Consider the following 26,268-nt stretch of genomic DNA (forward strand, 5'->3'; position numbering starts at 1 on the left):
TTTATTTTTGTTTTGATTGTAGTAGATATGGTTTTACTTCCAGCTGAGCAGGAAAAGGGGATAGAGTAGCAGAGAAGGAAGACAGAAGTCCATACTTTGGCCAATCAAAGGCCAGTAGTTAATGCAACAGCTGATCTACCTCCACTATACAGGATGTTGAGTGAACATCATTAGTGAGGCTCTGGTGCTTCATTCCCAGATGAAGCTTGTAACGTTTGCGTGTGTGTAATAAGTCAGTGTGTCTGTCTGAATGTCCTCATGTTCATTCTTCTGTCCATCCACTCTTTTCATTATATCCATGTCTTTTAAGACTCTTAATAAATAAATAGGCTTTGCTGGAGTCCGGGCGGCCATCCTGGATTATGTCATCACCTGCACGCCATTGCGGCAAATCACGCATGCGCAGAACGACCGGAATTAACTTAACGCGAAATTAAGTCTTTACAAGATTAAGGAATGATTTCATTCGGATTTAAGTTTCATTAGGAATTACATTTGCATTAGGAATTAGGTGTTTATAAGATCAGTTTAAAGTGGATTTAAAATTAAAATAATTAAAGCTCCCATGTAAACGTGGCCGTTGTTCTGCAACTACCTGCAGACATGAGCCACGGCTGAGACTCAGGGTGAAACCTAACAGACAGTCGTCTAAAACAACCACAGAAGGTGGAGGCAGGACTTTGAGGATTGTTTACACACAAGTCTCAACTATAGTCTCAGTCATTAGCTGCTTTGGAGGTGAGCTTTTTACTGAAACTTAAAATATAGTAAACACAGTTGTCACAGTTGTTTCAAGGAATGTGACGCAGCAGAAAGACCTCTACTGCACAGTCAGTTTTGTTCCTGAATCACAGTGTGTTTGAGAATGCCTTCGATCAGCTTCCCAAACTTTTTTTGGATCGTGACCCCATTTTGGTAACAATTTTTTCAAGAATTCTTTTTTGATCATGTTGGTTGTATTACAAATACAGAGTAGCCAGGATTAGTGACAAGTTGTGTCTCCTCAAGATTTTTTTAACTAGATTTGTATTTGGCAAAGTAAAAGTATAAAATAAAGTTGTTTAAGATTGTACGTTTTAATTTGAAAAAGAATATACATGTAAAAATCAGTAAATATTATTTTTCCATCAATTGCTAGACATTTCCGGCTACTCCATTTAAACTCCAGGCAACCCCGAGGTTGAAAAACACTGCCTTTCCTAAATGCATGCTCTGCTGTTAGCTGGTTAAAAAAACACACAAAGATCAGGGGACAGACAGACTTGAGAGCAGAATTCAGTTTAAACTTTTTCTATTTATTTTTCTTCTTTGGCTAGTGCAATATATTTACAGTGAATCCCCAAAACAGTAAACCAAAAACTGAGTAAACATAAAAGAAAAGGGCATTGGGATGCCAGACTACATTTTACAAATCCTGAACATATCTACTTTAACCTCTGTTTGTTTTACGATCAACTTTATCAGTTCTGCTCACTCAGGGTTCCTCCCTCCTACTGAGGCTGGGCCTCCATCTATACTGTAACCCCTCCCACAAGCAAACCAAACCCAATCTAAAATCAACTAGCTCAATAACAAAACAAATTCTCATAAACAACATACAAAACAACAAAACATGAATTATCCAAGCATCCATAATAAATTAATGTTAATTCATTCACATCCGATGTTTTAAAAATCCATAACAAACAAAAATTACACAAACACCCCTGCATTAGCTGACTGTTCTCACTACCTATAGTGTGAGCGTCACGGCTCACTCCATGACAATTTTACTTTTGTTATAACTTTGTAGTTTGGCTCGCGTCTAGAGGAGATCACTGACCTAGCAGGGGCTACAAATAACTTGTTTCATTCAAGTACGAGTCTTTTAAAATGACAAACCTTTTTTATGTTTTCAGTAAATCATAGCTGTGTGGGAGGGGAGTCATAATAACTGTATGAAAACTTCTTAAACACACACCTGGTCCACGATGGTTCTTCTCCATCCAGATGTAACAGTTGCTTTGGGCCACACCAGTCTGGGAGTCCAGGAAGGGAAGTCTCATGGAGCGCTCGGCGCACAGACGGGCATTGTAGCTACGACAGTGTTCAATGGCCTCCTTGTAAAACTCCTCACCAAGACTGAGAGGGAGAAGGACACAAATAAGGTAAGGGCAGATCATTGGAGGAGGAGAAGAAAAAAGACACAAAACCAGATCGGCAAGATCACTATTGCATGATAATCTGGACTGGTTGGTAGGTGTCTCTGAGTGTTTGCACACATGTATGTTTGAGAAGTGTCAGGCCTTGATGTTCAGCTGAAACACATAGACTAATGTAAACAGACTTCTTTTCTCCTACTACAAGAATGTAAACACTAGGGCTGAACTCATATATCGATATTTTTTTCTCAAAATGGCGATATAGGATATTAATCTTACCAGAAAGACAATTCTTGGTTAAATGTGCAGAAGAAAAATGCCACACAGGCGCATTTATTAACAATACGTGCAACTTTTGTTTTTTTTTCTTCCATAAGGGACAGCACGTGTGAGTGAGTTCTGTAGTATGGCTTGATTAGGGGACGGTCTGGGTTAGGACTCACTCAGAAATCAATCTAACTGCTTTTCATGCTGTTCCGAGAAGTAATGAAAGCAATACCTACAAAAACGAGTATTTTAATGGAAACATTGTAAAGATTGTAAAGAAGGACACTGTTTGACTGTGCTCTGTGAATAATAATAAATATTTGTATGATGGGATTTGTAGTGTGATTGTATCAATGAAAAAAGTTTAAAGATATAGACATACCTCGATATAGCTGATATTGTCATTTTCTATATCGGCAAAATAGAAATCTCAATATATTTTGAATCACGATATATTGCCCAGTCCTATTAAGCACTACATTTTTAATGTTGTACCAGTGTGCAGTTTGAATACTATTGAGTTTAATAGTCATCTCTTTATCCCAACACTCTACCACCCACCGCCCCTCCTCATCTCTCAAACCCCCGTACCTGTTCTTGATGACTGCACCTCCAGATTGCCTGTTGGGAGAAGAAGCAGAAAAGAGAGAGAGAGAGAGAGGAAGAAAAAAAAAGGATGCGTAGTGAGTCACTCCATCACCCCACCCAACACAGTCCATTCATATGGCTTCCTGTTCTTTTACAGCACATTCCCTGCCTTTCTCACCATTGCACGTTCTATATAAATTGCCTATAATGTATTTTTTATAACATTTCACTGTCCATCTGTGACATCTCACAGTGTTACTCTTTCTTGTTTTACATTTCCATCTTTGTTTTCAGTCTCTCTCTCTCTCATCTTTTTGTCTCCCTACTGCTAATCACTCGTCTCTAGTGTCTTCCTGCTGGGTGCAGACATCAAGGTCACTCTTCTATACAGAAGAGTGTCACAGAAACACAAAACTACATACACTCACACATGGGGTTACTGAAGACACAAAAACAAAGCAGTGCAGATTTTCATTTGGTGCAAGAACTGAAAAGTGTGATTAACTGACCAATTGATTCATTTAGTGAGTCAGTATAAGTAAGATTAGGTAACAATTCAGCTGTTCGATGTGTCATCATAGATTCACTAAAACACTGCATCAGGATGTTCGCAAAGTCAATACACCAGAGCCAGACATGGCTTTTCTTCCTCCATGTCTGTGCAAATAAGGTTCTTTCTTCCCCTACAATTAAACCTGTCCTCGTACCATTCTTTGTAATCTGCTAGTTATTAGCAATTTAGGGCATATAAACTTTATTTGCTATAATTGTCAACATGGGCACCCTGGTGCCAAATAATGTGTGATAACTTCCCTGTGGAAGTACAAAGTGCGCCATAAAAGTTTTACATGTGTGTAAAAATCCAATCATCATCACAAATAAGTTACACGGCTTTAAAAATCGCAAATTGAAAAAATTTAACTGTCAGATAATCAATGTACATCAAGTGTCTGAAGTGCACATGAGAAATGTGAGAATACCAAACATGATTGATTACCATCAGTAGGCTCAGTGCAGTGTTAAGAAACACTGAACACGACACTTAAACAAAACTCTTCTGGGCTGTTGAAAAGAATATTGTTTAAAGATAGAAGTTATATGAATTAAATATGTAAATATCGGTCAATAATTCTTCTTTCATCATTCAAATATTTATGTAAAATCCATATTGGAAATATTTTTGCAAAGCTTGGTGATTAAAATTAGATCAAACAACTTAAAGCTGCAATACGTAAGGTTTTTTTTGGCATAATTTGGTCAAACAGCTATATCATCTTTGAGCATATTGTCATCAAAGTGTTCTGAATGAACAGTGAATCTATTCTCCTTCTCCTGGCTCTGTAAATGACATTTATAAATCCACTAGCGTGACGCTCTTAGAATCTGGACTTCAGCCAATCAGAGATCTTTCTACAAACATGTGTGCTCCATGAGCTGTTTTTGGAAATACTATTGGCTGCTTGACTGAAGTCAGGTGCGTTCAGGTACCATCGGAAGTAAAAGTGTAATGGTGGACGTCTCAGCAGAAGTCTCCATCACGGCGTTAGACACAACAGTTACATGGCAAATCAAGTGGAAAAATGCAGACCGAGGTGGAGAAGCAACAGTTTAAAGTCACAAACACTGAGGAGGAACGGATTGCTTTGTGTCCTCATGGATCCCCATGACTACGCAGGGTCCGCCCCACACACACACTGGTGTCAGAGAGTGATAACAGATGGGATAAATTGTGTGTAAACCTCAGAGAAGCCTATTTAAGGTCAATTAATTTTGCAGTCTGGATGTGGAGTGATGGTTATTGTTTCGCTCAGAGCTGCAGGCGGCTGGGATCACATCCCCCTTTGTGTGTGCTTGTGGTGGGGACGAGCTGACGGCAGCAGCCATTGCTCAGGGCAGTAACTACAGTGATACGTACATTCATGTGAGTCTCTAAAATACCAGAACAATCTGCAATAACACAAGATAAAGTCCATACATTTGTCACTATGTCTCTAAGGAGAAAAAAGCCTCGAAGAGCGTTCACAAAAAATACCGGTATGGGAGTTTCAGTTTCAAAACAGAGTGGAGAGAGTGTTCTACATACTGCAGCTTTAAGGAAAAGCAACATTATGCATGCAGTTAAGATTTGTATGCTGACACAGACATTTGAAAAGATTGAAAAACATGGACTAGGTTAAGCTATTAAAGGTTTTTTTTATTGTTCAAACTTTTTTTTGTTCTTGTCAAAAATATTACTGCCACTGTTGTTTTAGGCCATCCATCCATTCATCCTTCCATCCATCTGTCCATCCTTCTATCAATCTATCCATCCTTCCATCTATCATCCATCCATCCATCCATCTATCCATCAATTCATCAAAACAGGGGATGGATTGCAATATGGAAAAATAAGCTGTGTAATTTCTCCTGGACATTTCTTCTTGACAAGAGAATTGCTTGGTTTTTACAAAAGGTCACTAAAGAATTCATTTTTGTTCTAGTCTTCCAGAGCACATTTCCTCTGGCTGCAAGCTATTTATAAAAAAAAAAAAAAAAGACAGACTTAAATTTAGCTTTTTAGTCAATAGGTTTTTAAACTAAGTACAGAGAGTGTCAACCTCTGAAATAAGAACTACTTCAAATGTAAAGGAACATCAAAAAAGTGACTTAAAATTCTTAGAAAGAAACATGACTTTGACTATGTGTGACTTAATTCTGAAGCTAAGAAGTATTATTATTATTTTTCTTTTTTTTTTTGATTTACAAATGAAAAAAATAAAAATCTTACTCTAAACAGGACAAACAAAATAAGCAACAACAAAAAAACTTACATTAAAAGAAGATTAAAAAAGAGTGGATTCTTCTCAGACAAAGACCAGGCTGTTTAAGAAAAAATCAAGATGAATTGGCCATTTTGGTAAATGAAGGTCAAGTTTAGTACAGGCACCAAAATGGGTGCAGGAAAGGATAGATACAGTACCTATTGCAAGTTTTCCTACCCTGTTCCTTTCATGCCATTGCTGGACATTTAGAGGATATACTGTAATTGTGATGTGAATAGCATGCTGAAACCCAGCAGAACAGAAGCCTGTCCAGTGAAATAACAGGTTAGTTAGAACCACACAGACTATCAGACATTGCTCAGGCACTGTAGAAAAAAGGTCACAAGCCAGTAGAGATATTCAGTCCCAAGGAGATGAGTATTGACCTTGTGCAATGTAGTACGTGTAGTATGCAACTCTTTCCTTCACTACTGTAGATAATGCTGAACTTTTTCATGCCTCTAATGCATCATCTTTGATGTTTCTGACAAACTCATCACTTTCATGAAGGAAAGTTTGCAAATGTATGAACTACAAAGAGATGAATGTAGCACATTCATACATTATTGAACAATGCATGTGCAGAACATAATTCTCATGAAGGTTATTGTGAAAGTCCAAATGGTCATAATCTCATCTGGTATTTAACTATCAGAACATGTTTTCAGAAGCATCTCACATAGGGTGACCAGATTTTTAAAACTCAAAACCAGGACACTAAAGCACTATTCACATGGGATTAGTTTTACCTTGGGACCGCATGTAATAAATAAATGACCCCCTAACGTCTGCTTTTCATGTGGCGCATTTGCACGGGATAACCGAAGCCTGAGGTTTTGCTGAAATGTATGGACATCTCCCGGATATGATGTCAACGCGCTGCGTATATTGCGTAAAATTTGCCAAAAGTAAATAAACATGCGTCCCGGAAACAAAACAATGCGTAATCACGCATCAGATCAATCCGTTCTTTAGTTATTTTGTTTTAAAACCAAAATAAGAAAATATAAAAAACGGATTGTTGTTTTTATTTTTGTTTTATTCATTTAAAACCAGAAACAGGAAAACCAAACAAGCAGTGTGTTTCTGTTTTAAAAACATGCACATATGGGGAACCAGAGGTGGTGTAATGAATCTACTGGTGCTCCTCGTTTCTTATGATCAACTTCCATGTGTGTTGATGGCTGCTGTTAGCGGAATTTATAATGTGCAAAATAAACATTTTATTGCCCTCAAAAAAGCTGTTATTGTTTTTGCGAAAGTGTCAAATGGTAGAAGTTCGAACATATATTGTTCCTCACACCAGCCTCACAGTAGATAGTCAGTCACCAGTTTATTTGGATACTATTTGGACCGAAACAACAGCAGAACAAAACCTAAACGTGAGCAGCTTTTTACGAGCTAAAACATCTACAGACTGAATGAGAACAGGAGCAGGACCAGAAAACTCGAATGGTACACGCATCAGATCCTGCCCATTTCTGACCAAATCACAGAGATGCCTATTCGCATTAGATTAATGTTATCACAGGACCTCGGAGTCCAGCAAAATATAGATGATAATTTGAGGGGAAATTTTTACTTTACAAATTACTGACATGGGATTAACATCACAGCCATTCTCCGCAATTATTACAAATCACATGTGGTCCCTAGGTAAAACTAATCCCGTGTGAATAAGGCTTTATTTAACCAAAGAAGATGACAGATTTTGAAAAGAAACTATTTGCATATGATTTTCTTTGTATTGTAAAAAGGTCAGATAATTTTTATTTATTTTTTCCTTTTGGATGAAATGTATCATTGAAACGGTTTAACCAAATTTGAAGTGGCCATCAGTCAAAAGAAGCAACATTTTAAGTTAACATAAAATTGTTTTAATTAATCAAAAAAACTTGTTTTTTTGGCATGTTGAAGGAGAACGCATGAGAGGAAGCAAACGAGTAATATTGTCAATGCCATCGACCAATCAGCATCGAGTTGCAAGCGTGTAGAAGACTTTTTAGCTTTTTAATTGGTTTATATTGCAAGTGCTACTATGGCAACTGTTGTGATTGACAGCTCACAGTCCACAGAGATCACGTTTTTTTAAGCGAAATGCGCTGCTGCTTTCAGGGTCTTTTCTGTCAGTGGCAACAGACCAAGACGTCCATTTCTTAATAAACGGAACAAATGGGACTGAGCTTGTGAAAAACAGGGTTTGAGGGAAATCGACTGGGACACGAGATATAACTCTGAAAAGCGGAATTGTCCGGGGTAGGTCGGGACATCTGGTCACCCTAATCTCAAAGAAATCCATATTAACGCCTTTAGCATTCTTAGCATGCTAAGAACTACTCTGATGGGGCTGTGACTGCTCAGAAGACAGTTTATCAAAATAATACTGAAGTATGATATTGCGGTTTTAATCTTGAATAATTGATGTAAAGACAACCGATTAGCCTAAATAGCAACAACAGCTACTTCTGTTACACAATGACGTTACAAAAAACTCAACTCAAGTGTAAGTTCTTCTCTCCCAGAACAAACATAAAAAATACCTGCTTTTTAAAAATATATATATATATAATCAAATTTCATGTAAAATTGTATTAACAACAATTCAGATTTTTAGGTAATGAGATAGCTTCGTGCACGGGTGCCCAACTCTGGTCCAGGAGGGGCACCTTTAGATGTGATTTTGCATCAAGCATCAAAATTCTTGCATTTTCTTAAGCATCACCACCAAAATCATTATATGTAACCAGTGTGGTAAAAGTTGCTGTTTTTCATCAGTTCAGTAAAGCTTTAACTAAAAATGTTAACACTGAGGAACATTATGCCTTTAGAGATAACGTGATGTTACAAACCGATAGGCTTTCTGCTTTCCTCAAAGAAAATGTGATTATTGAATGAATTGATTCAGCTTCACAATTCCATCCTAGAGGAGTGACTTTTGTTTTTGTGACTGCAGGGATATGTGCCCCTGAAGAGAAAATCTCAAAGAAGAAGAAGAAGAAATCACTTAAAGGACCCACTCTTTAAACTAAATTCCATTCCTCCCCCTGAGCATCCCCATGCCTTGCTCTCGTCCGCTGCCTTCAGAGGTACTGGAATAAATCAGTCTCTTCTTGATAAGAGGTTGACAGCTGTAGAAAATGGCTACTTTCAATTTGGGCTGCTTCCAATCTCATTATGTTGTGATAGGAACGCATGACTTGCCTATTGGAGACTCGTGCAAGAAGACAAACTAAGGCACTCAATGTGGGGACAAAGAGAGTATGAATAAAAGGAGGCAATGTTTAAAGAATAAAAATAAATATATTAGATATGAATATACTGTATATACTTCATAAATAAAGTGGTGACCTACAAGTCACACAAGTGTGAGATAAAATGAGGCCATTGTGCTTAGAGTGAGAGAAAAAGTGTGGTAAAAAGAAAAACTCAGTAAAGAAGGAGAGTCATTGCTAATACCATCACCAAAGGCTAAGATTCATATTTGCATGTAAATAATGTTCAACCCATCCTTGTGAATTCAAATAGTGTGCATGAATAAACATATATATTTTAAAGTACTGATTGTACTAAATTGGATGTTGTTAGCTTTCTGACTACAAAAACTGAAAGATAATTTAACATACAGTTAATGCTACAGCAATGTTTTGTAAAGAATTGCACAAAATAAATAAATAATGCATCAATACCTAATGTAGCCTACACGAGAATCAGAGTTAAGCTAAATACAGTATTCCATAAATGTACTTGTTGTTTCACAATGCTAACCTGGCTACATTTTAAGGCTGACAGACCCAAGCATTTGAGTAGGCTACTCTTAGAATAGTACAGCATTGTATTGTTTGCCATAGCAAGCGTAACTCATCATGTAGATTAGTAATTACGTCAACGTCTTTTGAATATTTTTTAATATGCTTTTTCATACAGAAAGACTTAAGTAGAGGCTAATGTTGTAGTGAGGCTGTCACCAAGGTTAACCACTTCATCACCACAAGCACCAATATTGCTGACTTCACACTGGATTTTAAGCTTCTAATTTTTTTTTATTTTTATTTTTTGCAACACCGAGCAAAACAAAAATATAACATTGCATGGAATCTTGCGAGTGAAACCCAAATAATGCTTTGAATATGTCATATTACTGAAATGGTAGCAACAAAAGTCAATGCTGATCAGCTTTTTCTTAAAGTGTTTCCTAGATATGCAGGAAACGTATCCTTAAACCTTAAAGGAAATATATTGTCATATATAATGTCGATAAAGTATAGTTGCTTTAGGGGAGGAGCCTTGCAACTCCCGTGAAATCTCATGCGAGACTTTGCTGCAGGAAGACGGACGTTCCAAATCTCCTCATAAAAGTCCACATTCCTTTGTTTTTTCACGCCTAATGTGGCAGCAATTAGTTTTTTGTATACGCTAAGGAATGTCCCGGTCGCCTCTTCTTTCTACACGTACCACGTCACGTTTACTCGAAGAGAAGTGGTCATGTGACCAGGTAGGTCACATACTGTGACATCTATTTGTGGAAAAAGTGTTTCCATAACGCTTTTGCGACACATTTCAATATCCAAACGTCTAAAATACCTCCTCATGAAAGTGTAACTTTTTTGATAGATTTTGGCACATTTCCAAGGGTACTTTTTCAGTGGAAGTTTAGCAACTATAAAGCCGACGGTTGGATAACATTGTGTGGATTACGAACATGCGAACAACTATTTATGCAATTATGTGATGATGAGCTTGAATTTGAAAAACAAAGTGTGTTCCATTTTTTCATTTTGGTTTTGGAAACAAATATGAAATAATGTGTATTTTTTTTCGTTTTTTCAAATTTTTGTTACATAATGAAAAACGAATGACGCACGGATTTATAAGACAACCTCCTTATCCATTGTTGTGTTATGAGAGCAATTTAACAGAAGGTTTATCAGAAAGTAACTGATTTGGACATCGAGCCATGTAGCACTGCAACACAAAGACATGTGGACACTGGGCCTACTGCAACACAGGTATAGATACAAGGCAAGAATTCGTATGAGCACACGCACGCAAGCACACACAGGTTTAAGCTCCCAGCAGCATGTCAATTAGATTGTTTCTATTGATGTTTTTTAATAAAATTAATTTGTTTTTCTGGCTTTAAATACATTTGTGTTTTACACTAATGAATGCAAACAGAAAGGTGCAGGGAGAAATAGCGACAGCTTTAGTAAACGACTGGCAGGGAGCCAAGTCTCCCACAATCTGGAGCTGACTACCAAAAATGTCCCGGCAGACATGACAAAAATGACAATCAGGTTTGTCTGGAAAGTGCAAGGGCACAAAAAGACAAAGAAAATCTGTACACAGAAGCATGCACACAAACACAGGCACATTAGTTGTGGATTATAAATTGATAATAACTTAAAACTAACACGTAAACTGGGTACTAATATTTAGGTTGACACAGAAATTCCTTCCTCACACAGGCGCTCACACATGCGCATCCATATGGTTAGTGTTTATGTGTCGCATGGAGACTTTATCAATATCATTAGCTGAAGTGATTAAAAAAGGCAATCAGACATTTACAGAGTTTCAGTACTTTATTTACAAAGTCCTGTGTTTGATGCTGTGATATGGTTGTTTATATAGAATTAGATGGCTTTCCACTTCCAGTAGTGGAGGAAGTCTTTCTCGGCTTACAGAAACTGCATGCAGAGTGCATCAGGTGCCTTTCCACACCTTGCCACTAGGCCTGCTCCCAGGGTTTCTTTCCAGTAGATGCTTAACCATAAAAGAAGCATAAAAGAGAGGGTAAAAAACATGCTTCAGCCTATTTATGAGCATCAAAAAAAGGGTCAGACTGGTGTTTTCCTTCCACAGGAAAATCTACCTTGGTTTCTGACCCTAGGAGGCGCACCCACCAAGAAAAAAGAGAGCCTGGATATGAGTATCTAAAGATGGGATAGTTTCACTACTAAGATAGTTTGTCACTGGATGGAAAGCAGGATCTTCCACTTAATCTGATGGGGTTCACTATGTGGTGATACTGCACTCGTCTCGGCTACATGTTCTACCTGCAATATGTCATCTGTTGAGAGAAACGGTTATTAAGATAACACATAAGGTTGATGCAGTCATACGTTTGGAAGGGTGCTGATCACATCCAGGTTCCTGCCATGGAACTCTGCTAGTCTCCTATAGGACTTTTGATTGTTTTAGCCAGTTTCAGCATCTTCTCTGGGAGCCTATAGTTCTCATGGTAGACTCGGAAGTGATGACTAGGGTTGGGTACCAAAACCCAATACAAGTATGGCACCAGTTTCAATGTAAACAGTAGTAACTGGACCGAATTTTGGTGGCTCATTTCGGTGCCGCACATGATATGTGTTGTCAGTGCCGAACTGTGCACCTTGTTTGATAAACTCCATTACCCAGTGCCAAGTACATCGACAGCTATCGCCAACCTGAAGAAAGTCCTTGTCCTTCCAGTCTATGTGTTTGATGTTTGTATTCATTTACTAATATAAAGTGTTGTATTGTGCAGGGGGCTCATTTACAGCTGTTCTCAAAAAAGATGTACATGACACTTATCACGCAAACTTCATGATTTATAAAAATAAACGTAGCATGGAAATGTCTGCACCGGTATGTCAATTTGGACCCTGGCGCACAAACAATTTGGAGACTTGGGGTGTTATATTGAAGCCAGATTCATTGCATACAATAAAATCTGCATATATCAGACTTATAGATCCCCATAACCCCAGTGAGACAATAGATCCATGTATGCAAATATATCTACGTGAACCGTGAAATATGCTTACAATCAATCTGCAATCGAACAAACATGGAGCATGGTGACATCAACACAGGATTCATTCATCCTGACACACAGCAGGTGTTGGAACCGACTGCAGACACGCTGCGTGCTTAACCAACCCTCAGAGGGTGGACACAGTGCGTTTTGATGTGCCTGCACTCTTGCATACTCTGTTGTGAACTCATACCTCCTCTACTGAGAAGGTGGCACCAGGTGTGGGCTCAGGTGTGATGTGCACTCTGACCATAGAGATAGAAATTGAAAGGGTGTATGTAATAAAGTTTTTGAGAATCAATATTATAAATTGGAAAGTGCACATAAATATTCTAAATGTATTGTTTTATTTTGTAAAATTAAAACCTCTGTGAATCACAATGCTTTATATATTATGTACAATTCCCTCATCCTAACATACCCAAGGTATTGTGTGGAAATATGAGGGAATACCTATAAAACTAATATACAACCTATTTTCCTATTACTAAAGAAAGCAATTAGAGTGATCGGCCATGCAGAATATCTTTCTCCAACAAATACACTTTTTATTAGGTTAAATATCTTAAAATTGTATGATGATGTTTGTTTACACAGCAGTTGTGATGTACAAGGCACACAACCTCATGCTTCCTCACTGTTTACAAGAGATGTTTCAAACAAGAGAATCTAGATACGAACTGATATGCTACAAAAACACATGGCGAGGACTAATACAATGAGGAGGTGTATATCAGTCAAAGGAGTTGATTTATGGAATGGTTTACCTAATCAACTTGAGGGCTCCAAAACTATTCATGCATTTAAAATAATCTATAAGTTAAAAGTCATGGAAAAGTATATTACACTTGAATGAAGATCATTAGAAAAGAAGTTATTCTTGAAGTTTAAGTTTTGTGCTTATGTGTTACCATCGTTGGTATTACAGTAACTGTATTATGTGTCATCTTTAGTAATAGCGTTACAGTTGTAAATTGGGTTAGCAGTATAAGTCTTGACTTCAGCCTAAACCCCTTTGGTCAGGTATAATTTAGCTCTTAAAATATTTAAAGTACATGTTTTCTTATTGTAATGTACAAGATCTCTGAAAACATGTGACATGTGTTCTAAATGTTTATAATGACCGAAGCAATAAACTACTACTACTACTACCGTGCAATGAGTCTCTCCTCTTTCTTACCAAAACGATTACTTTCATCTTAAGTTTTAAAATGGAGATTAAATTACCTGGCACTAATGTTAATTTCCATTATTATACAGTTTAATACAGTACTGCTGTATTTGATAATATGTAAATTGTATGAAAACCCTAGTCATGGCCCAAAAGTGTGCCAACTGATCGATCTTCATTTTGGTCAAGTTAAACACTCTGTCCATTGTAGCCACTTGCTTACAGAGCCTTGTTGTTCTGATGGCCAAGAGACAATTTGCTCCACAGGTGTTGGAAAATTCTCTGATGCAGTCTGAACCCTGGCCTTGCAAACATAAACTAATTATTTTCCACAAACCCACATCTGAGTCTCTGCTTGACCAAAAGCTCCAGAGATATGACCATGAGATCACGAGTATCAGCTCACTTGGCCTTTGAAACATCTTGTTTCAGGAGTTTGGAGAGTTTCCCTTTCAACTCACTGAGCGCCCAGTCTATGTTCTGGTTTGTATCAGATATGTCCCTTGGTAAAAATACAGAGATGGCATATCTGTGACCTTGCCCTCTCTGTGTCAGTTGAATAGCATAATATTTGTCAAAACTACTTTTGCCAGGCAGCACTAGGTCTACATGTAAGGTAGTCTCAGCCAGTTCACTGCTGCACTGGTAACTAATTTGACTGCGAAAGTGATGCAACTTTTGGACATCCTCGCTGAAGGGCAGTGCGGCTGGGAAAGTTCCACTTTAGAAATGCCCCCAGAGCTTCAGCCGATACCAGCTCGTTCCACTTTGCCATGTGAACCTGCTGAAAGTCGGCAGCTTTTTTCTTCTGTTCTCCCTCATCAAGGATCAGGCTCTTGACAATGAGATGCTTGCTGACTTTGATCAATACATTCCAGTTTGCTAGCCAGTGATTTGGTCAGGAACAAGCAGGTATCACTGTCCCAGCCACAACTCGGATCTTATTGCTTTAACTGTTGGTTCTTTGGTTTAATGAAATTCTTCAGTCTTTGGAGGAAGGTGCATACCCGTGCACTTTGCACCTTCCTGGCAAGGCCCTCATCTTGTCAATGGCAAGTTGCTCATTTTCGGCTGATAGCCCCCCTTTGTTGAACTACTGCTGCCCAAACTTTATCACAGAGTAGCCAACAGTATCATTGGTGATGGGATAATGGTAGGGATGTAACGATTTACTCAACTCCTGATACGATTTGATTCACGATACTGGGTTCACGATACGATTCTTTCACGATTTATTTTACAAAATGGAACTGTAGACAAATAATGACTGAAAAATATTCCTTTTTTTTTTGGGGCGGGGGGGGGGGGGCAAACTAGAAAACACTGTACTATTTTCCTTTTATTTTTCATTGTCAAAAGAATCCTTTGATAAACTATTCAAAACAATGCAATTTAACTAAAAATAAATCTAATACAAATGAAGAAGAAGCCTATTAATTTAAATTCTGGTTCTATAGCAAACAATGCAAAACTGCATAATAGTTCGTTTTTTCTTTTTAAAAGTGCAACTAAAAATGTTTTTGTGCCTTAACAATTGGACTTAAAAAAAAAAAAAAAACAGTCATTGCATTGTATTTACATCAGATATTTGTTTGGACAAGCAGAGGGCGCTGGTAACCCAGTGGTCGGTTGGCATGTAGTTATTCTAGCAGTGCAGAAGAGATGCTATGGTAGCAGACAGAGCGAATAGAAATAGATATTCACATAATATTACAGATGTTCTTTTGGTGCTAAAGGGGTAAGGAATCATTTATGAACATGTTTAAGAGTAGAAGGCAGCCAGAAAGAAAGTAGTAGCAGATTCCGCCCGCAGCCTACGCTGGTAAACAAGAGAGAGATAAATAGATAGCGGTTGCTCTTTACAAAAAGTACTGCGATTCAATTTTCAGAATATCGATGTGAACTGTGATACCTATAAATCGATTTTTAACTGCCTTACGATTAATCGTTACATCCCTAGATAACGGTGAAGGAAGCGGGCTTGTAATCGGAGGATCACTAGTTCTAATCCAACCTGGGTTCATCACTGCGGGATGTTGAGCAACGTAAACTGCTTTGGATAAAAGTGTCTGCTAAATGAAATTGTAAAGAATTGTAAATTTACTTTATCAGCAGTCATGTCATCAATAAGCCACAGGTCTTTAGGGACAAGGCTTACGTGGAAACACAGGGAGAAAAACCTGTTCTTACCCAGCCTTGATCTCTACTCGGTGGGTTTAAGACGGCACATCTTCTTAAGAGAGAGGTCATTTAGGCTAGAGAGGGACCGGAGAGGGTCCCATTCCTCTCTCAAACACTCCCTCTATGTCTGCTTCTTCCCTTGTGTGTTTGCTCCTGTACTCCTTCTGGCTTTTGTCTTGCAGGTCCGTGGGATCCTTAGTGTGGAGTTACGGAGTCTCAGCGGCTCTGTCTCCACCCTCTCCTCTGCACACACCCAACACAGCATAACGTGGATGGCTGTTCATCATAGGAATGGGATCCACACAAGGTTCCTGCTGCTTAACAGAAGGTTTTCCTTGCCGCCATGATGAATTCATGTTGGGTGTGGGATACATATGTATGTGTATATACGTATATATGCATATGTCTGTATCCATAAAATGAAGAGTCCGTCCTTAAGACTGCTCTACTGTAAAGTGCCTTGAGATACCATTGGTTATGATTTGGCGCTATACAAATAAAGATTGATTGATTGATTGATTGATTATGTCTCCACATGGCCCTCCTAGTAAAAAGCCCCTGGTATTACTACAGTTGATGAAGTCTCTAATGTCTTTCTCTACATATAGCCATTCAAAGGGTACGATTTTGCTACACATTGACCTGCACGACAGCAAAGGACACTAACACTCATTCAAGCCTCTGGGAGAATTAAAAGTTTTAGTGTCTGATTCCTTTTTGTTTAAGCTCTGGAGTTGACGACCATCTTTTAAGCAGTGCAGATAGTAATGTCTCTTGTCGTAGACTCGCTTACCTAGTTTTCTTTGGGGTGGAAAAACAGTAACAGTCCCGACCCAACATTACAGTAGCAGCTTTCTTTATAGGACCAGGACCTCTCCAAGCTATGGGTTTTTCAAGTAATGTGTATCTGCATTGCGTGTGAGGACTTAGAGCTCCACTGATTGAAGGCAGCTGTTACGATTAAACCCTTGCTTTGCAGTGGAGAGGCTGGGAAATAAGCACTGACCTGAGTTCCCTATGAAGGTTTTACAATAAACCTGAGAATGCTCCAGGACTTTTCTTTTTTTTACATTAAGGGACGTATAGAAGTGTCCCCGTGCCATTGCAAGTCCCCTAAAGATAACTGCTTTTTACAGATGCATGTCCCCTGGATGTCTTAATTGCAAGTGCAAGGGTATGTGCACGCACAAGCACACACATCAAAAACAACTCAAAATGTGTGTGTTTGTATGAATCCTACACTGAGCTTTCTGGCTCAGCCTTCACTGAGCAAACAGCAGGGAGGTAAAGGCCTTCATGGATACACTGAAGTACTGGTATCACTGAGTACACATACACACTGACAAAATAAACACACCCATGCTGCTGTCAAGCCATGGACATGGACCAATATTTCTTTTTTTCTTTGAAAAAAAAAAAAAAAAAAAAAGCACAGCTACCCCATCAAACCCAGCCGAGGCATGAGGCACTGTCTATACCTCTGAGTGATCCCTCATCCAACAGAAGCATTCTACTGCTACTCTATGACTCTATGTCCAGTGTGGCATCCACACTCTGCTGACACACACACACACACACACACACCAGTGCTTGGCCATAACAGTTTCTGGCTGAAGTGGAATTAACATTAATAATTAGTCAGTTTTTCAACCAAAGAGAAACAGAGGGCTCCCCCTAGAGGTACAGTCACATCATTGAATAATCCAAAGAGAAATACAGTGTAACTGTACAGTGACAGAATAACTCAAATGACTATAATTACAGCAAACGTCCAAGCACACAAAGGATTTCATTTGAACTGTGGCTTCCAGCTGCCTGAATTTAGATGATTAAACCAAAAAGAAATGAATTAGTGCACATGTAACTGGCTTCAAGAGAGCTGAGGTCATGTATGCGTGTGTTTGTATGGTTAGTTGTAGGCCTGTAAAACACTTATGCCTCTATCTTCAAGTCTTTAAACCTGGTCTACACACCTGTCTCATTCACCATTGTCCATCTGTGCAGTTATTTGCACAGAATGCACACACAAACATGCGCACACACACACACACAAACTCATTATCCAACAGAGATATATGTGTGTGCGTGCAGTGGAGAACTAATATCACGCGGCCCAGTACTGTTCTGTTCTGTTCCTCCCCTCCCCCAAACTCCAGCCCTGCCATGGCTGAACTCAACAGATTAAAATATCACCCTTACCAATTCACCCCTCCTCCTCCACCCTCCCTCCCCCAATTCAATTTCTTCTCTCACTCTCTTCTCTCTCATTTCACTCTCACTCTCAGTACATTGATTTGTCTCTTTTCTTCTTTCTTCCTCTCCAGTTTATAGAGAGAACGAAAGAGAACGAGATTGACGATGTGATGATGATTGATACCACAATTGTTGATGCAAATGCTCACTGAGAATTGCACATATACGTGCATGTAATTGAAGGATGTGCACACACACTGATGCAACCCAGTCCAGTTTGCGATTTAATGTGTGAGTTAAAGGTACACACTTTGTCTTTGTGTGACTCTGTGACAGACTGCAAGTCAGTCAGAAAAGAATAGACAAAGAGGTTTCTACTCACTGTTTGAAAGTGTGTGTGCGTGCGTGCGTGTGCATGCATGTGTGAGTAGCACTGACAGTGCAGGACGTCTGCCACACTACAAGCTGGAAAACGTCAGTTCCCTCGAATCACTGTCAAAGCACAGCCATTACCCGTGTGCATGTGTGTGTGCTCGTGCACGTGCGTGTGTCTTTGTCGCCAGCTGTTTGCATATTTGAACATGACGAAGGATGTGACAGAAAGGCTGAGTTTTAGAAGGTAGACATGGACACGTTGCTACAGCGGTGTCTCTTCGTCAGCAGCTCTGTGATACCTGCTGTAAGTGATATTAATGAAGAGCTGCAAGTCAGGTCCCATGAGTGTTTCCCTCACTGTTCACTGGGTGTGGTTATGTGGTCAAGGGTCACTATAAATGTCTGTGGATCCCAGGTTGCCCTGTCAACATCTCATAGCCTACATATGCAAGCATATTATCATTTGTGCATTCGTATTTATGTATGCTTAGTTTTGGTATTATGTGTGCATGCATTCCTGGCCCTGCCATGTGAGTGGGTGTATAGAGCCCATAGTTATAGCTGCAGTGAGTATTGAGGGCAGTACATCAGAGTAAGGCAATCTGCCTCTGAACAGCTCCTTCAGGTGAGATTTATCACCACTGCACTTGGCCTCTTATTATGGCGATGGATTCCCTACCTCTGTATCAGGTCGTGCATGCGCTTCTGTGTGTGTGTCTGGGTGTGTGCGGTTTTTGTGGTCAACGCACAACAACCACCTCTCCACCCCGGTCTGCATTCTTTATAAAGTGATGCTGAGACAAGCAGCCATTTTTTTTATTTTATTATTATTTTGACTCCTCCCTCAACAAGCCCTGATAGGGATCCAGTGGTCACGCTCAGGCAGTGGGAATAATACAAATGAGGACTGACAAGAGAAGGGAAATTTTGCTGGAAGAGAAAAGGAGAGTAGGTGAGGAGAGAATATATTTGAGCAGATCCCTCCACATCTTGGACTTTAAGTTAAAACCATGCAGATCCATAAATTCCACATTTCTTTGCACTGAAATTCATATAGGGTCCCAAAGCAGAGCAGCTGTCTGACATTCAGTTAGGTAGTACTGGAGAAATAGGTCATAGAGCTAAAAATACTTATCTATGTCTCTCTGTGTGGCTCTCTTTACCTCTTTCTATCCCATCTTCTTAAAACACACAAAATAAAACAGACAGAAACTCTAAATGAGGGGATGATGAAAGAAATAACTTGAAAACAGAAACACCCATAAAAACATCAGACCTCTGGGATAAAGAAGAAGAAGAGAACTCAAAAAGTGCAACAGCCTCCCATCCACGTGGTCAACATACAGACGGCGGGTATAGTGCTTCACAAATGAGCAAGTGAATGAAAGAAAAGGAGCAATGGAAGAGAGAGAAAGATCTAGAAATGGATGTTGAGGCTATTTGCACACAGAGCCAGTTATTACATGGAACCCATTTAACTCGGCTCAGCCAGGCAGTGCAGGAATACCATTATATAGGCCCTGCCACCACTGCTGCCAATATCACGACACACAATTATCTACATCTCCCATTCCAACCAGCACAAAGGAGCAATATGACTGATATATATTCATCTTCCATTGCCGCACGGAACCATTCTGCCTCCTGTGACTTCAGTGTTTGTGCCGTTTCCTTACTGTCTGTTTTGCTGAATCATTTGAGAATGAATGTCAATAAAAGCCAAAAGTAATCCCTAAAAATCTTTTCACATCATCATGTCAGTTGGTATATTGTAAACATTTTTCACCAGTAGATTACACATGTGGTTAATATCTTCATAAGAACTATCAGGTATACACTACTCAACTGGATCAGGCAATATGCAGAAAGAATATAACAATATAATATTTACTATAAATACTGATGATGATAGATAGATAGATAGATAGATAGATAGATAGATAGATAGATAGATAGATAGATAGATAGATAGATAGATAGATAGCTTTTTATTCTCATTGTAGAAAGTCATACAACAAAATTGTAGCAGCTTGGAATGGTATGACACGTAAAAAAAATAGAATAACAATAAAATCTTGATAAGGTAAAAGCACATAAATATCAAATTAGGAAGAGGTTTTATATATATATATATATATTTATATATATATAAGGCCAAATAAAACAGTGCAAAGATGATGAAAGTACAATGGTGGCCCTGCCCTGTTGGTTGGGAATAAAACAAACAAAAGGGACAAAAGGAAAGGTAAGCATGAGGACAGAGGTATAAAAGTGGCATAACAAAGGACAGACACTACAGCCAAACCCAAACAGGTGATGGATGGAGAAAGTGATGGAGGCTGCAGGAAGGCAAAGTGGAAGGCAGGGTAGCCAGGGTGATGGGAGGACAGAGAGGAAATAGAGAAGGATGAACAGAGAGAGTGTGAGGCAGAAGAGAGGTATAGAAAGGGAGATTAAACAAGTCTCTAATCCAACAGAGTGGCTGCTCTCCTGATTCGCCTTCCACTCAACCGTCACTCTCAGCCACAACTTCCCCAACTGTTTCCTGCAGAATTTACACACAAAGCATTTTATTGCAGCTACTGAATATGACTTGGGTGAAATAAGGACACTGTTTTACACGCACACACACGCACATGGTTGATGTCGAGCCAACATTTGGCAGCTTCTTTGACTCTATGCTTACATCAGATAGGCAGATATGGCATCTTATTTTTAACCCTTTGACACTGGGTTTGTTTGCAGACAATGCTAATAACCAGGGCTCGTTTAAAAGCCTCATTACACTGCGGAAACCATACTGTGTAACAATGGCCTTTACACATCTGGTTGTTGTGGGCTTGTTTGAATGTGTTTAACTTCTTGTCAATTGCTGAAAGGAAGCTGCAATCCAGCATCCCCGCAGGGTTAATACCAGCACAGACCTCCAGCTAAAATTGCCTGTCTTCATTTTTTATTACTATCATTTGACTCCTTTTGTTTCCTTTATAAGAGAGGCTTATTGTTTAAAGCATTTTTAAAAGTGGTTCAAAACTCCTCTCCTCCCTCTCAGTTCCTTCATTCATTCACTTGCTGCTTGTATTCAAGCCCCATCTATCTTCCTGTATATATAAATCCAATGCAAATCAGTCAATTTAATCCTGTGACATGGTGTCACCATGGGCCTCTGGGAGCAGTGTGGCCACACTTTGGCTTTGCATGGGTGAACAAGGCATGGAATATAACAGCGAGGCGAGGGGGAGGAGGGGGGAGGAGAAAGCTCAGAGAGTCTCTGTCACACCGTCATCCACCTGCACCTGAACAGCATGGTGCAACATTTATCATATGAATAAAGTCTTGCATCACCTCACTTTCTACCTATGTTTTCTATGAGGCGTTTTCATGCATTCTTCCATCACTTCAAATGCCTCCAAAATACCACTCCACTCCAGACCACCGGGAAAGCCTTTGGTCCGCTCCTCTCTCAAAGTGTTCTTCACAGCAGTCACGCATGCACGCACGAACAGTGAGTCTCGGGCTTTCACGTGCACGAAATGCACGAAATCTGTTCGTCTGCATCTCAGACAAACAGAAGAGACTCTCAGGTTAAAATCCTGCACAGCTTCCAGTGCGCGCCGCAGCAGGTTTTAGTGACTTTTCTTTGTTTCAAACTGCTAAACCGTGTGTGTGTGCGCGTACGTGTGTGTGCACGGAATCTCCATCAGTAGCTCCTCGCTATTGTTGGAATGCAGACTTGTTTTTTAGGGCTTGTCCTCCTCTCGGTACCTGCTAGCAGACACTCATCATCTATAGCTTTCTTTGGCAGTTGGACTAGAATAGGAAAGAAAGAATGGGAAACTAGGGTTGAAATAAATCCTCCAGTCAAGGACTGTGATTTAGAAAAGATAACACAGCTGCTGTGTTTTTTTTTTTTTTTGTTTTTTTTATGTGTACATATATATATTTATGAAAAAGAGAGTGTCGGACTTGCATCCCGGACAGGGAGCATCCATCCCTCTCGTCTGCCTACCTGTTTAACCCCTCTGGTTCCAAAAAAAAAAAAATGCGCACAAAGGAGCTACAAAGCTGTTTAATTAATACACCCTCAGCCTTTCTGCGTATTTCACCGTGATCTTGGCTGACTATACCCACAAGGGACCGCACCGGGTCACCCAAATCTACCTCCGGCATTCCTCCATCTCTGCGCGCACACACACACACACACACACACACACACACACACACACACACACACACACACACACACACACACGCTGCTGCTGGCAAAGGATGATGATGAATTACAATCAGAGCGCACAATAACCCGCACACACACACGCACATACAGTAACAAACCTGCTGCACATTTACAGATAACTTTTCCTTTCCTATCTATTGCCATGAGCTCTGCTTTCTGTATGATGTTGGTCATCATGCCGAGAATAATCACAGCATATATATGAGGCTCTCCTCCTGCCTCTGACACCATGCTGGGATCAAAACAAGCTCAAACACAACATGGACGTGCCGTACTTACGATTTGAGAGGGTTCTGTACCGCTGTGGCCATTTTGGTATAGTATGATAGCATGCAACACTGCGGAGCCCGGTATTGTACATGTAATGTAGCAGCTATTTCAATTTCATTCATTCTCTGCTGCTGCGGCTGCAGCGAGCAGCCAATCAGAAGCCGGAGCGCTCCGTGACAGCTTTGGGGAAGTGTAGTCTTTTCCACATGTAAACACCAACCACGCAGACCAGGGGAACTACAAGTACCAGAGGGCAGCGCTGATTAAAGTGGACTACAGTCCCGCCTCGGACTTGTTAGGGTACGACCAGATCCCCATTTCCAATTCCTAGAGGCTACACATGAGGAGGAAAAAGCCTCCAGTTAAACCGAGGTTGGATGGTGGATTCTCTGGTCTATGGTGAAGGCAAGTCAAGGTCTGATTTCACAGATTAGATCAGTCTGACATGCTCTGACCAGGGTTGGGGTCAATTACATGTTCAATTACAATTCAATTATGATTACAGTGACCAGTATTTTTTTTTTCAATTTCAATTATTTTCTATTCTCAAAAAGTCAATTACAATTATATTCTCAAACACCAAAGTTCAATTCATGTAAGTAATAAGTTATGTGTGCTATATAAATAAAGTTCGATTGAATAGAATTACAATTAATCACAATTACTGAGCTGAATTACTTAACATTCCTCTTGTGTTAGCTTTCTGTTAGCATCTCTTATGATAATGGGTCCTGAATCAACTGCAAAATACTCTAAAAAACAAATATATATCATCTAATTTCTTTCCTATCTATTGGTTACCTTGTTAGGCTTCGTAATCAATAAAAATATAGGTTTTAATATTTTTGAAGTGGGCATCTAAGCCTTTTTTATGTCAGTATATATATTATACATTATATTATATCATATTATATATTGATTTTTTTGGGGGGGGATCTTGATATGAAACATGTTTTAATAATTGTTAACTACATATGTGTAGAACTGTACATAGAACTGTAACATGGTTCCCCAGTTTAGCATTAACTTAATATTGACAATTTTTATAAAATTTTCATGGCAATTACAATTACAAAGTCAATTATCTAAACTCAATTACAATTACAAAGTCAATTATTTAAACTCAATTACAATTACAAAGTCAATTATCTAAACTCAATTACAATTACAAAGTCAATTATCTAAACTCAATTACAATATAATGACAATTACAACAACAGATTTTTAAAATTACAATTACAATTATGCCATAATGGTCATTCAATATCAATTACGTGAATACAATTATAATTGACCACAACCCTGGCTCTGACCATCAATTGATTAGATTTTTTTTTTGTTTGTTTTTTTTTTTTTTTACATGTTAAAACAAAAACAATACATATAAAATAAAGGGAATCACACAAGCAAGTTAAGATTTCAATGAAATATTTACACGTTTAAAAAATAGGAAAAAGTCTGACCTATTCTACCAGTATAAGCAATTTACCTATGACCTACTTATATATACATACAGATATATGCACCCATATATATATATACATACAGATATATGCACCCATATATATATATATATATATATACATACACATATATGCACCCGTATATATATATATACATACACATATATGCACCCGTATATATATATATATATATATATATATATATATATATACATACACATATATGCACCCGTATATATATATATACATACACATATATGCACCCGTATATATATATATATATATATATATACACACACACACAGATAGACACCTATGCATACATACAGTATATACATACATAGATCTATATACAGTACATGAACAATATACATACAATACAATATTATATACTACTCATATACAAGTTATAATTATTTAATATAAGCTACCTATATACCTATGAACACAATGATGATTATATTAATAAAGGTGGAGACCTCACCTATATTGACATTACTGCCCTGGGTCAACATGCTGCTCCTCAGCTTTGTATTTGAAGCTTATTGTCATTCTGAGGAAAACAGGTGATAACACAATAAGGGTTTTTTGTACCCAAATGAATACTTCTGGTCAGATAAGAGGTTTAATTCCAATGTGACTGAGCACCAGCATATGGCCAATAGTGGTCAAGTCCCTCCCTTTAATGTTTTGGAGATAATCCTAAATTACAGGTGTACCGATCTGATGTTCACATCGGACCAATATCAGTAAAAAAAACAAAAAAAAACAAGTGTCTGAATACATCGCCATGCATCTAATGTCTCTGATACATAATTTGTTTTTAATGGATTTATTAAGGTTCTTTATTTTTTTCAATTCATTTTATTAAATTGTCGACCCACTGTTTATTATTAAATGGGTGTGTTTTTCACATGCAGACTGCTGCTGACTGTTGTTCTCTGTTAAAGTAATGTCTCTTGATCAGTGTTAATTTTGACAGCACATTTTAATTTGGTTTTCATCATAGTCTTTTGTTTAAAAATACAATGTAGTTTTAGTCAAAATATCAGGACTATTTCAGTTGCTCTAGTTTTACTTCATTAAATGACGTTAAGATTTTTAGTCAACTTCGTTTGTTACAGATATAGTCAACTATACAGTATAAAAATTAATGCATTTTTCAAAGATTCACTTAGCATTTATCAACCTGATATTGAATGGTATAAATGTTTGTAAACACACACGGACAGATTTGATGTGATCAATGCGTAAGATCACATGATCACAAGAGTTTTTAGGTTTTTATTAATTGATAAAAAATATAAATACATTTTGATAGTTTTTGTTAACATGTGTTGTTGTTTTTTTTAATTAGTCATAGTCTAGTTAACCGATGAAAACAATAACACAAAATATAACTCTCCCTTGATCGAGCCTTTTCTAACTACCCAATACAAAATAAATAATAAAAGTATGTATGATTCGTGCAAATATTGGATTGATATCAATATCGACCAATTCTCAAGGCAGCAATATCGGTATATCTTAAGATTAAGATTAAATCGGGGCTTTCGCCTTTAATTGGCCATGTAATGTTACTACATTAATGGAATTCCTCCTCTGCATTTAACCCATCCCTGAGGAGTGAAAAAGTGAAAAAGTTGCGTACGAACATGCAAACTCAACACAGGAAGGTTCAATGTTGATCCAACCCAGACATGTTTGGTAAATGAAAGAGTAAATGGATGAAGCTTATGGAAAAGACAGAGAGGTAAATGTACAATGAAGAGTATAGAAATAAAT

General features: G+C 38.4%; 1 protein-coding gene across 3 annotated transcripts in view; it reads right to left on the minus strand.

The window, feature by feature from the left end:
- Window positions 1-23,211, minus strand: part of dpf1 (double PHD fingers 1) — an 82,475-nt gene extending 59,264 nt beyond the window's left edge. For 2 of the 3 annotated variants that reach the window (XR_003675382.1, XR_003675381.1), the window contains exons 1-3: window positions 23,030-23,211; window positions 3,000-3,029; window positions 1,961-2,121 (exon numbers count right to left, since the gene is read on the minus strand). Coding sequence is in view for 1 of the 3 variants with exons in the window: in XM_028465064.1 (XP_028320865.1) it covers window positions 1,961-2,121; window positions 3,000-3,029; window positions 23,030-23,142 (304 nt within the window). In the remaining 2 variants the exon portion in view is untranslated. The remainder of the gene's footprint in view (window positions 1-1,960; window positions 2,122-2,999; window positions 3,030-23,029) is intronic. The other variant, XM_028465064.1, reaches the window with a different exon arrangement.
- Window positions 23,212-26,268: the final 3,057 nt, after the last annotated feature.

This window comes from Gouania willdenowi, chromosome 13 (genome assembly GCF_900634775.1).
Source record: "Gouania willdenowi chromosome 13, fGouWil2.1, whole genome shotgun sequence".
In the NCBI taxonomy this organism is placed as follows: domain Eukaryota; kingdom Metazoa; phylum Chordata; class Actinopteri; order Blenniiformes; family Gobiesocidae; genus Gouania; species Gouania willdenowi.